General features: G+C 40.3%; 1 protein-coding gene across 1 annotated transcript; it reads left to right on the forward strand.

Moving 5' to 3' along the window:
* Positions 1-11132: 11132 nt before the first annotated feature.
* Positions 11133-11849, forward strand: LOC122014203 (glutathione S-transferase T3-like). Its single transcript, XM_042570380.1, has one exon. The coding sequence runs from the start codon at positions 11133-11135 to the stop codon at positions 11847-11849; it is 717 nt and encodes a 238-aa protein (XP_042426314.1).
* The last annotated feature ends 448 nt before the right edge of the window (positions 11850-12297 follow it).

The raw sequence follows: 12297 nt of genomic DNA on the forward strand, positions 1-12297 counted from the left end.
ATCATCGTCCCAATTGATCGGCTGATCGATTGGGACCTCTGGATCGATCCACTGATCGATCCAGAGGCTCTCTGTTCGCTAGGAGAAGCTTGGATCGATCCACTGATCGATCCAGAGCCTGGATCGATCCACGGATCGATCCAGCTCTTGGTTTTTGCCTAAAACCAAGTCCCAAGCCTCTCAAACCAACATCCGGTCAACCTTGACCTGTTGGTACATTATGCCTAGCATCTGGTCACTCCCTTGACCCGCCAGGACTCCCCACCAAGTGTCCGGTCAATTCCTTTGACCCACTTGGACTTTTCTCTTCGTGCCAAGTATCCGGTTACTCCCTTGACCTACTTGGACTTTCACCAGATGTCTGGTCAACCTTGACCCATCTGGATTTCCTCATGCCAAGTATCCAGTCAGCCCTTTGACCTACTTGGACTTCCCAAACACCAGATGTCTGATCATCCTTGATCCATCTGGATTTTCCCTTGCCTGGCTTCACTCACCAGGACTTTCACCTAGCTTCACTCACTAGGATTTTCCCTTGCCTGGCTTCACTCACCAGGACTTTCACCTAGCTTCACTCACTAGGATTTTCCATCTGCCTGGCTTCACTCACCAGGACTTTCACCTAGCTTCGCTCACTAGGATTTTCCATCTGCCTGGCTTCACTCACCAGGACTTTCACCTAGCTTCACTCACTAGGACTTTTCTTCTGTCACCAGGACTTTCACCTAGCTTCACTCACTAGGACTTTTCTTCTGCCTGGCTTCACTCACCAGGACTTTCACCTAGCTTCACTCACTAGGACTTTTCTTCTGCCTGGCTTCACTCACCAGGACTTCTCTCCTGCCTAACATCCCAGTTAGGACTTCCCAGTCAAGTATCCGGTCAATTCTTTGACCTACTTGACTCTTCTTCAATCAACCTTCTATTGTCAAACATCGAAACCCAAACCAAGACTCAAGCTTGGTCAACCAGGTCAACCTTGACCTAAGAGATGTTGCACCAACAAACTCCCCCTTTTTGATGTTTGACAATACCACAATTTCACTTACAATACCACATGTATGTTAGGCTAATCCCATAGCCTCAACCTTCTTCATGCCACTAGGTAATGAACACATAAGTTAAGCTCTTCATTCTCCCCCTAATAGGGCAAACTCCCTTTAGGTAATGAAAGCCTAACTTACACCCTTTCACAAGTCCTTTCATTCTCCCCCTATTGGCACACATCAACCCTTGCCCCAATCTTGGGCACACATCAACACATCTTTGTCGATGACTCTCCCCCTGAAGAGTTGCTCATCGTTGTTCACAACTTCACTCGTTATGAACAACACGATAATGAAGGTCCCATACCCTTCATTTATCCTTAACCCTACATTCTTCCCTAATGTAGGTACATGCCCATCCTTGAGCATTATCCCCTTGAAATTACTTGAATCAACAAGGATATCCACTCCCCGTTTGGTTCAAACGCTCAACCTTGAGCATATTCTTAACAGAAGGTTAACCACCTTCCAAGGTTCATGAAAAATAATTTTCATGTCTTTAAAGAGTCCCTCCCCCTAAAGACATGGTTGTGACTTCTGTCATTGCACCAACAATGACTTGGAATCCCTAAAACTTTAGGAAACCCAATTTAGAAGTTTTGAGGTTCAAATGTTCAAAATTTGAAACAAACCTCAACCTAAACTTCATTTTAGTCTTCCTTAACCAATCCATCCTTGTTTTCACATGAAAACACCCTTTTTATGTATACACATGTATTTTTAGGGGTTTGGAAAGGTTATCTAGACTAAATTAGGTTAAAAGATGCTGAAATCAGGATTTCCCAGCCAAAATCAGCAACTTGGATCGATTAGAGTTGGGTTCCAATCGATTCAACCTATCTGAATCGATCCACGGATCGATTCAGGATGCGTGGATCGATTGGCCGATCGATCCAGTGAGCTTCTGCTCGCGAGAATTGCCTTCTGAATCGATCCACGGATCGATTCAGGCACTCCAATCGATCCATGGATCAATTGGAGCTCTGATAGTTGCTGAAGTTCAAAATCAGCCAACTTCAGAAATCCCTAGAAAATTCTACAAAAATCCAAAAATCATGAAATTTCGTGTAGACATTATTTAGGGTATACTTTATATTGGAAAAATAGTTTTCTATGAAAATACATCATATTTTCAAAGATTGACACAAACTTGAAAACTTGCAAAAACTTTAGTGTTTTCTTCAAGTTTATGTCTAACTATTCAATGGTGATTACTATCAAAAGATAGCCTTCACCAAGGTTTTCCAAAAGCATTTTAAAAACATTTTCAAAACCAATATCCCACCATGTTCCTTGGGCTTAATGCACATAACTTGTACATTAGCTTTCCCAATGATGGGAAAACACATAACTATGTGTTTTGATGAACCTAAAACTTAAACGAATGCACTAAATCAACATCTTGAGTTTTGTTCATCTTCCTAACATCTCACTTGTATCTAATGTGCACTAAACACATACAAGTCACCTTATAGTCCTTGTGAGATGTGAGATTTTGGTTTTACCCTAATCTAGGGATCATGCATATCTATCTAGGCATTTTGAGTGATAAACATCCACCAAGGATGTTACTTGTTGATTTCACTTGTTTATAAATGCCTTTTGTCCTTAATTTTAAGGAAATAAACATAATGCATGATAATGATATGGCATACATCAAAATGAAATAATTTTTAAAAGAAAATATCCTATAACTACATGATGTATGAATGTCATGACATGGTATTTATAGATTTTTCATAATATGATATGAATGCAAAAATGAATATGATGTCATGGCATATGATGGGCAAACAATCATGGCAAGGTTTAGCATAAATACAATATACCTAGATTACCTATCTAAGTATCCTTAACCCTTAGCTAATCCTAAGGCATAAACCCTAGATTGCCCAATTTCCTTAAGACAATGCCAAAACCCAAACTTGACATTTCTTTAATCTCTTGAATTAATTATGCCAATTAAAAATTAAGCATATCCTGAAATGTTGGCATATTCCATTTTTCCTCAAGAGTAATCCTTTAAAATAAGGCTTCAATTGCCTTTAATTTTCTAAGAACATACCAAAATCCCAACTTGGTAGTTCTTATGATTTCTCAATATGTGCCCTTTTAAGATAAAATCAAATTTTCCACCATTAGGCACATTTTACTCTTTCAAGGAGTAAATAATAATTCTATTTCATTTTCAACGGTTAATAAAAACCTTGAAAATGCTCCTTGAGTGTCAATTTCCTCAAAGTTGGGTTAACTACCCTTCTAGTCGGAGTTGACACTCTCTAACCCTTCTAGGGGTAGAGAAAATGCTCCTAGGAACCCAACACCTATTGATGCTCCTTGGATGCTCTAGGTATTCACTAGGGATAACTCCCCTAGATACCTTCCTAGTGGCCTTGTTAAGCTTCTTAGAAGCCTTGGCCACAATTTCTAGGTCAACTCTAGGGATAACCTCCCTTGTGACCTTGTTAGTGACTTTCTTAGACTTCTTAGAAGTCTTGGTCACATTGGTGGCAAAAATACTCTTAGGGATAACTTCCCTTGTATTTTTGACTTGACCTCTAGACTTAGGGTTGGTTCCATAACTATATGGAACCCTATGATAACTAGGCACATCCTTTTTAACTTTGGGTTTGTATCCCAAACCCCTAGAGGCATTGGATGGCTTGTGTACCCCTAGACCTAGGCTATGCTCATTTTGCCCTTTTAGGATATTTTCCATCCTTTTTAGGGTCTTTTCCATTTTATCAAGCCTTGACCTCAAGACTTGATTTTCTATCATTAAATCATTAAATTTTGATTTTTCATTACACCCATGAGCATTTTTGTTTCTAGGCTTATAACTACAATCCTTAGTGTGATTGCCTAGATTTCTATCTACCTCCCTAACCTTAGGTGTGGTAGTCTTAGCATGGAGAGCCACATGATTTTCCTTAATTTTACCATGCTCTCTATTCTTATGGTAAATAGCATTAAGATGATATAAGTTAGAACTAGCATGCTTTTTACCATAATGAAAAGGGGTAGGCTCAATAAACGTTACCTTCCTTTTTATCTTAGTGGCTCCCCCTTGAGTTGAGCTTCCTCCTTGAGCCTTGACCACCTTCTTTCCCTTAGGGCATTGGCTTCGGTAATGCCCCTTTTGATTGCAAGAGAAGCACACAATGTGCTCCTTGCTCTTCTTTGTTCCAGGGATGGTCTCCTTGGGCTTCTCCTTGCCCTTTGGTGCCACTTGGCCCTTCTTCTTGGCCAATTTAGGGCACTTGCTCTTGTAGTGCCCATGTTCCCTACACTCAAAACATATAATATGATTTTTATTATTAATTGAAATATTTATACCTTCTTGTGTAGGGGTGGCATTTGCTCCTCCATTTGATTTTGCTTGACTTGTGGAGGTGGAAGCTTCTTCATTTTCATTTCTTCTTGACCCGGATGTGGAGATTTCTCCTTCTTCTTGATCCGGTGTCAATGAAGATTGCTCCCCCTCAATCCTAGAGGTGGAGGCTTCGCCATCTTCTTGTACATGGAACAAGGAGTATGCTCCCTCCTTGTTCTCTTCATTGCACTCCCTTGAAGATGAAGCTTCTTCTTGGACCTCTTCTTCGGAAGTTGAGCCTCTCTCAACTTCGGAGTCCTCCTCTTGATCTAGCTCCAATGAGTCACCCTCTTTGGATTCTTCATGAATTGGTACAGTGGAGGGGATCTCATGAATCTTGGCCAATTTGCTCCATTGCTCCTTGGCATCGTTGAATTCTCCAACTTGTTCCAAGATGTTGCTTGGAAATAGATTGACCAAAAGCTTGGTCACTTTATCATTGGCCTCACATCTTTGGACTTGTTCTTGGCTCCATTTGCTTTTCTTGAGAATTTTGCCCTTGGAGTTTGTTGGAGCTTCGAATCCTTCCATTAGAGCAAACCATTGCTCTATCTCCATCATCAAGAAGTTTTCGATTCTTGATCTCCAAGAATCGAAGCTTGTGGATGTGTATGGTGGAGCCACCCTTGTGTCAAATCCAAGTCCATCTTGGAATTGCAACTTGAAGTTGAGCTTCTTGAATTCTTTGACTTTGATGAATTTGCTCCAACTTCTTCACCCTCTAGCTTTGCTTGTTTTGCTTGACCCTTCCGGCGATGATTCCGGTGAAGAGCGGCCTCGCTCTGATACCACTTGTTAGGACCAAAAGTAGCTAGAGGGGGGGTGAATAGCTCGTCGCTTGCTAGGTGCTCGTCGTTGCTTGTTTCTTCGAAGATGTGCAGCGGAAAATACAGAAACAAATCACACAACGCTAACAAGGTTGGTTTACTTGGTATCCACCTCACAAGAGGTGACTAGTCCAAGGATCCACACCTACTCACGCACCCTCCACTATGAATCACTCCTTTATGGTAACTACCAAAGGCGGAGAAGCCCTACAATACTCTCAATACAAGAAGAAGAAAGGGAAATACAAGATAAGCACAAGCTTACAAGATGTACAGTAAAAACCCTAACCCTAACTCCTCTTCTTGGCTTTGATCCGCCTCTTGACTTGGAAAACCTCCAAGATCCTTCAAGAACTGGCGATCTGGGCTTGTAGAGAGCTGTGGAGAAGCTGGCGAGAGAGATGAGATGAATCTATGAAGTGATGCCGAAGGAAACGAACGCCTACGGCTTAAATCGACGCTAACGGTCGAATCCCGATCGATTGGAATGCTCCCAATCGATCGGGGAGGCTTTGGATCGATCCACGGATCGATTCAGAGCGCCTCTGTGCTCTGGGAAAAATGCCTGGATCGATCCACGGATCGATCCAGCGCTTATCGCGCGAACCATCATCGTCCCAATCGATCGGCTGATCGATTGGGACCTCTGGATTGATCCACTGATCGATCCAGAGGCTCTCTGTTAGCTGGGAGAAGCTTGGATCGATCCACTGATCGATCCAGAGCCTGGATCGATCCACGGATCGATCCAGCTCTTGGTTTTTACCCAAAACCAAGTCCCAAGCCTCTCAAATCAACATCCGGTCAACCTTGACCTGTTGGTACATTATGCCTAGCATCTGGTCACTCCCTTGACCTGCCAGGACTCCCCACCAAGTGTCCGGTCAATTCCTTTGACCCACTTGGACTTTTCTCTTCGTGCCAAGTATCCGGTCACTCCCTTGACCTACTTGGACTTTCACCAGATGTCTGGTCAACCTTGACTCATCTGGATTTCCTCATGCCAAGTATCCAATCAGCCCTTTGACCTACTTGGACTTCCCAAACACCAGATGTCTGATCATCCTTGATCCATCTGGATTTTCCCTTGCCTGGCTTCACTCACCAGGACTTTCACCTAGCTTCACTCACTAGGATTTTCCCTTGCCTGGCTTTACTCATCAGGACTTTCACCTAGCTTCACTCACTAGGATTTTCCCTTGCCTGGGTTCACTCACCAGGACTTTCACCTAGCTTCGCTTCACTCACTAGGACTTTCACCTAGCTTCACTCACTAGGATTTTCCATCTGCCTGGCTTCACTCACCAGGACTTTCACCTAGCTTCACTCACTAGGACTTTTCTTCTGCCTGGCTTCACTCACCAGGACTTTCACCTAGCTTCACTCACTAGGACTTTTCTTCTGCCTGGCTTCACTCACCAGGACTTCTCTCCTGCCTAACATCCCAGTTAGGACTTCCCAATCAAGTATCCGGTCAATCCTTTGACCTACTTGACTCTTCTTCAATCAACCTTCTATTGTCAAACATGGAAACCCAAACCAAGACTCAAGCTTGGTCAACCAGATCAACCTTGACCTAAGAGATGTTGCACCATCAGAAAAGTCCATTTATATGCATTTAAAATTTTAATTTATTTACATAATTTTATATTATACATGTTCATGACTTTAATTAAATCATGAACTTAAATAAATTTCTCTCTTTAATTTTAGTGCAATATGTAACTGCTAATATTAATAACATTCCAACATTAACTGGTTCAAATTTTACTTAATAGAAAGAATATATGAACGGTCTTAAGCTACATAGACTTAGACTATGCATTAAGGAATGATGACCCTGTACCTCTAACAGTGTTAGCACTATAGAGCATAGGGCTGAATTTTAGCTGTGAGAGAAATCAAATCGTATGTGTCTGAGTATCATGAGACTTTCCATACTAACACAAAGAGCTCAATAACAGAGAGAAAAGATGCTAGAAGTTTCCTGGACCAACTGATAGACCAATTCACTTCAAATGAAAAGGTCAAAACTATCACACTTCTTACGAAGTTGGTAACCATGTGGTACAGTGGTAAAGGAAACATAAGGGAATTGTAACGACCCGACCCTCTTGGCCCATTTGGTGACCCTCGGGTCGTCGACCGTCGGCCCTTATGTCGTCGGCCCATTTGGCGACCTCTCATGTCGTTGACCGACGACTCTTTGGCCGTGCCGTTACTCACTAGGACTTTCCACCCCTGGCATTGGATTTTTGCCTCCCCCAGGATTCGAACTCTAAACCTCCAGGCTTAAGTATTAGAGTCTCACTTGGTTACCAGAATTCATAAACTCTAATAGTTAAGCCTGGAGATTTAGAGTTTATTGTAACGACCCGGCCCTCTTGGCCCATTTGGCGGCCCATTTGGCGACCCTTGGGTCATCGATCGTCGGCCCTTATGTCGTCGGCCCATTTGGCGACCTCTCATGTCGTCGACCGACGACCCTTGGCCGTGCCGTTACTCACTAGGACTTTCCACCCCTGGCAGTGGATTTTTGCCTCCACCAGGATTCGAACTCTAAACCTCCAGGCTTAAGTATTAGAGTTTATGAATCCTGGTAACCAAGTGAGAAGATCACTTGGTTACCAGGATTCATAAACTCTAATACTTAAGCCTGGAGCTTTAGAGTTCGAATCCTGGGGGAGGCAAAAATCCACTGTCAGGGGTGGAAAGTCCTAGTGAGTAACGACACGGTCAAGGGGTCGTCGATCCACGACATGAGAGGTCGTCAAATGGGCCGACGACATAAGGGTCGACGGTCGACGACCCGAGGATCGCCAAATGGGCCGCCAAATGGGCCAAAGGGCCGGGTCGTTAGAAGAATACATTATGGAGATGTCCAATATAACGACAAGTATGAACACACTAAAACTTGATTTGTCTGAAGATATATTAGTGCATTTCATCTTGATGTCTCTGTCCGCACGGTTCACTCCTTTTAAGATATCATATAATACTCAAAATAAAAAATGGACATCGAATGAGCTGATTGCTCAATACGTGAAAGAGGAGGGGAGACTAAAGATTGAGACATTTGAGAGTGCTGACTTAGCATCTGGTTCTCAAAGTGCGAGCAAGAAGCAAAAGAGGGTCAATAACAAAGGAAAAGGAAAACAAACTGCAGATTCTGAAGGCACTGACTACACAAGAAGCAGGATAAGATATTCACTTATTTCTTTTGTAAGAAAAAAGATCATATAAAGAAAGATTGTTTAAAGTACTCCAATTGGCGTGTAACGAAAAGTAAACTTTGTTAGTTCGGAAGTCAATTTAACTATTGTATCCACTGACACTTGATAGATAGATACCAGTGCAACTACTCACATAAGTGTCACTATATAGGATTGTCTTAGGAGTCGATTTTCACTTGATGGTGAAAAATACATCTATACAGGAAATGGAAAGAAGGCTAAAGTCGAGTCGATTGATATTTTTAGGTTTGGTTTAGGAACCAATGTCTTTCTAAATTTAGAAAATACATTTATTATATCATTTTTTTGACGGAATTTAATTTCAATTTCTTATTTGGACAAATCAAGTTATTCTTGTTTATTTAGAAATAAAATTTTCAGTATTTTTTTAATTAAGTATTGGTTGGCAATGGTTTTTTGGTTAATGAGCTTTATAAATTGAATATTTTTACTCCTATGATTGACAACGTAATAATACATATTACATATACGAAATACAAATTGACCGATGAGAATTCTTCCATGTTGTGATATAGATGATTAGGACATATATCCAAACAACACCTGAAAAGGTCAACGTCACATGGAATTCTTGATTCCCTTGACATGTCAGACTTTGATGTCTACATAGAGTGTGTTAAGGGAAGACCACTAACAAAATGAACAAGGGGGGCCATTGTAATGACGTTTTAGAGCTAAGACATATAAACATTTATGGATCATTCCCTAAGGCATCTTGGAATGCACATACATATTTAATTAGCTTCATAGATGACTATTCCAGATTTGATTATCTATACTTTATGTAAGTACCTTGGATTGATTTTGATATAGTCAACTAAGTCAAGTTGGTCCTGTTGTGCTTGACTCTTGTGTCTAATTATACAGGAACTTAGAAATATAAGAAATCGAGCGGAAGAAACAGCCGATGAGAAGGATGACATGAGAGAGGAGTTGATGAGCTCAGTGCACTTGAGGGACGAAGTGCTACAGAAGAGTACATCAGTAGACAAGAAGGACATGCATGATGTTCGAGAGAAGAAGTTGGGGAGGAAGTCTGCTTAAGGAGAAGGTCGGAGTTGAGTTCAGGTGAACTCAACTTCAGATGACTGGAGCATCACCCATGTGAACAAAGAGCAAGGAGAGGGCCTTCCAACCCTCTTGAAGGCGCCTCCCTAAGGGATGGATCAAGTATCTTCCCGTCAAAGTTCGAGGGAGAGTTCACGATATGGAAAAAGAGAATGGAGACATTTTCCAAAACCAATTTTGAAATTTTGTTAATAATCAAATATGAGTTTATAGCTCCTAAAGATCAACAAGGAGAAGAAAAAGAAGAATATCTGTGGACTAAGAATGAACAAACCGACTCCGTAGCAAACGGACGAGCATAATTCCACCTCCAAAGTGTGCTGCCACCGTAGGAAGTTAACATAATCGGTGCCTATAGATTAGCAAAAGAACTTTGGAAAAAATTTCTAGAGTTGCACGAAGGGAATTTCGAAGCCAAACTCGCAAAATGGGACTTGCTCCGGAATCAACTGATAAACCTTTAGCTGAAAGGAGGAGAGTTGGTTACCCAATTGCATACTAAACGGAAAGAGTTGATCACTCGACTCACGAATCTCGGAAAAATGGTAACAAACCAAGATTTACTAAGGTAAGCACTAAGCACTTTCCCAAGAACACCCGAATGGACATCCATAATCGACTCCTATTATATCTCTAAGGATTTAGAGGTAAGTTTATTAGAAAGTTTATTTTCTACTTTAGAACTTCATGAATATAGATGCGCAACACTAAGGAAGAAATCGAATCAGAGCATTTCCCTAATAGAAAAAATGGATGAACAAAACTTTAAAGCTTCTTTCGACGAACACAAAGCATCCCTCATGGTAAGAAACTTTAGTAAATTTTTTAAATCTAACAAATTTAACAAGTTACCGCCAAAGAAACACCTTCGAATTAAAAGAAAAATTTGATGCTATAACTGTCAAGAAGAAAAATACATCAAAGACGACTATCCTAAACTAAGAGCATCCACGGTGATGTGGCATAAATGAGAAAGCTCCCATAGTTGGAGGGAGGTTTTTCATTTACACGAAGAAGCAGCTTTGTGGTTACAGAGCCGCTTCTTCGTGGTTTTTATTTTTTTTATATTTTAATTTTTTTAATAATTAAAAAAAAGATAAGAGAGCAATGACTAATTTACAGGTTGCATGCCGTTGAACAACGACTAATTTTTAGCCGTTGTTCAACGTTTTAATTTAATTATTTAATATATAAAAATCTATAAATATGGGATCTATTTCATTCATTCCATTGCTATCTTTGCTCTCAACTCATTTCTTCCTTTCATTCCCTATTTGTATTCGAGATGGATGAAAATCTCAATACTTCCTTTACGAATCTTTTGAATTCTTTAAATACGGAAGGAAATACATCTTCTCAAAATACTCGCACTCCTCCAAATATCCAATATCCTCATATTTTCTCTTACCCACAATATCATCCAAATGTTCAAAATATTCATATATTCCACAATATTCTCCAAATTTTCCAAATTCCCAATTCTCAAAATTTTTTGCAGACGTGGAATCCAAGTAACGTCGCCCCAGCTCCATTTGGTATGTATCCATCCCAAGATTGGTCAGCAATGGGTAGCCAACTTGGAATGCCTTATCCTTACGTATTTTCTCCTACTCAACCACCTGTCATACATTCGAATGAATCGCGAAGGGCAACTATTGATCCATCTATCAATGACAAAGAATCTCTAACACCATCATCTGTTCCTGCAATTCAGTTGCCACCACACTCATCACAAGAGGAGCGTGAAGTTGAGCTGGAGGAAAATGAATCGAAACAAAGATTTTGGTCTCTCGATGAAGATGTGGTCCGTGCGAAGTCATGGGCAACTATAAGCACTGATGCAATCATTGGTAATGACCAGAAAGATCAAGCTTTTTGGAAACGTATAGCTGATTACTACAACAAACATCGCCCCACTAGATCTATGACGAAAAGTTATCAGCGGCTGAAATCACATTATTATAGGTTTGCACCGATGGTAAATGAATTTTCTGCAACTTATAATAATTTTTATACTCATCGGCAAAGCGATTGGAGTGACGAGAATGTGTTGGAGAATGCATTGAATATGTGGAAAGCCAACAACAAAGGCAAGGATTTTAAGTATATGCATGTGTGGAGGGTTCTCAAAGAATATGAGAAATATACTCCACAATCAGTTGCTCATTACTCTAACAAGAAGGCAAGGACATCCGAATCAGGGGGAAACACTTCAACATCAAATCTAGATACAAGTGTTGATATAGACGACTCTGAAGTCCGCATTCGTCTTATAGGGTAAAAGGCAGCGAAGAGAAAGAGAAAATCTAAAGCCAGAGAGGGCGACACAATGGAACATAGCATCGACAAAGAATGGCAAGATATTAAAGAATATCAAATCCAAAAAATAGTTTTGCGGGAAGCCGAGATCTTTCATAAGGATTATGAAATTCTTATGAAGGATATCAGTGAGATGACACCAGGACAACTTTATTTACATGAAAAAATGGTGGAAAAAATTAAATAGAGACATGGCTTGGTGTAGATGAGTTTACGTTTATTTTTATATATTATTATAATTTATGTCTTTTTATTTGATGCACTATAATATTTATGTATTTTTTTAATTATTAATGTTGTTTCATGTTAGCAATTTATAAATTTAAATTTTATAAAAAAATTAATGGTGTATAATGTAAAATATGAAGGAGAAATGAGAATTATATATAATGAAAAGTGTGGGACCCATG

Source organism: Zingiber officinale, chromosome 8B (genome assembly GCF_018446385.1).
Source record: "Zingiber officinale cultivar Zhangliang chromosome 8B, Zo_v1.1, whole genome shotgun sequence".
Classification (NCBI taxonomy): domain Eukaryota; kingdom Viridiplantae; phylum Streptophyta; class Magnoliopsida; order Zingiberales; family Zingiberaceae; genus Zingiber; species Zingiber officinale.

Bases quoted from the DNA above. Each gene is read 5' to 3' on its own strand.
- LOC122014203 (XM_042570380.1), top strand. From the start codon at position 11,133: ATGGGTAGCCAACTTGGAATGCCTTATCCTTACGTATTTTCTCCTACT.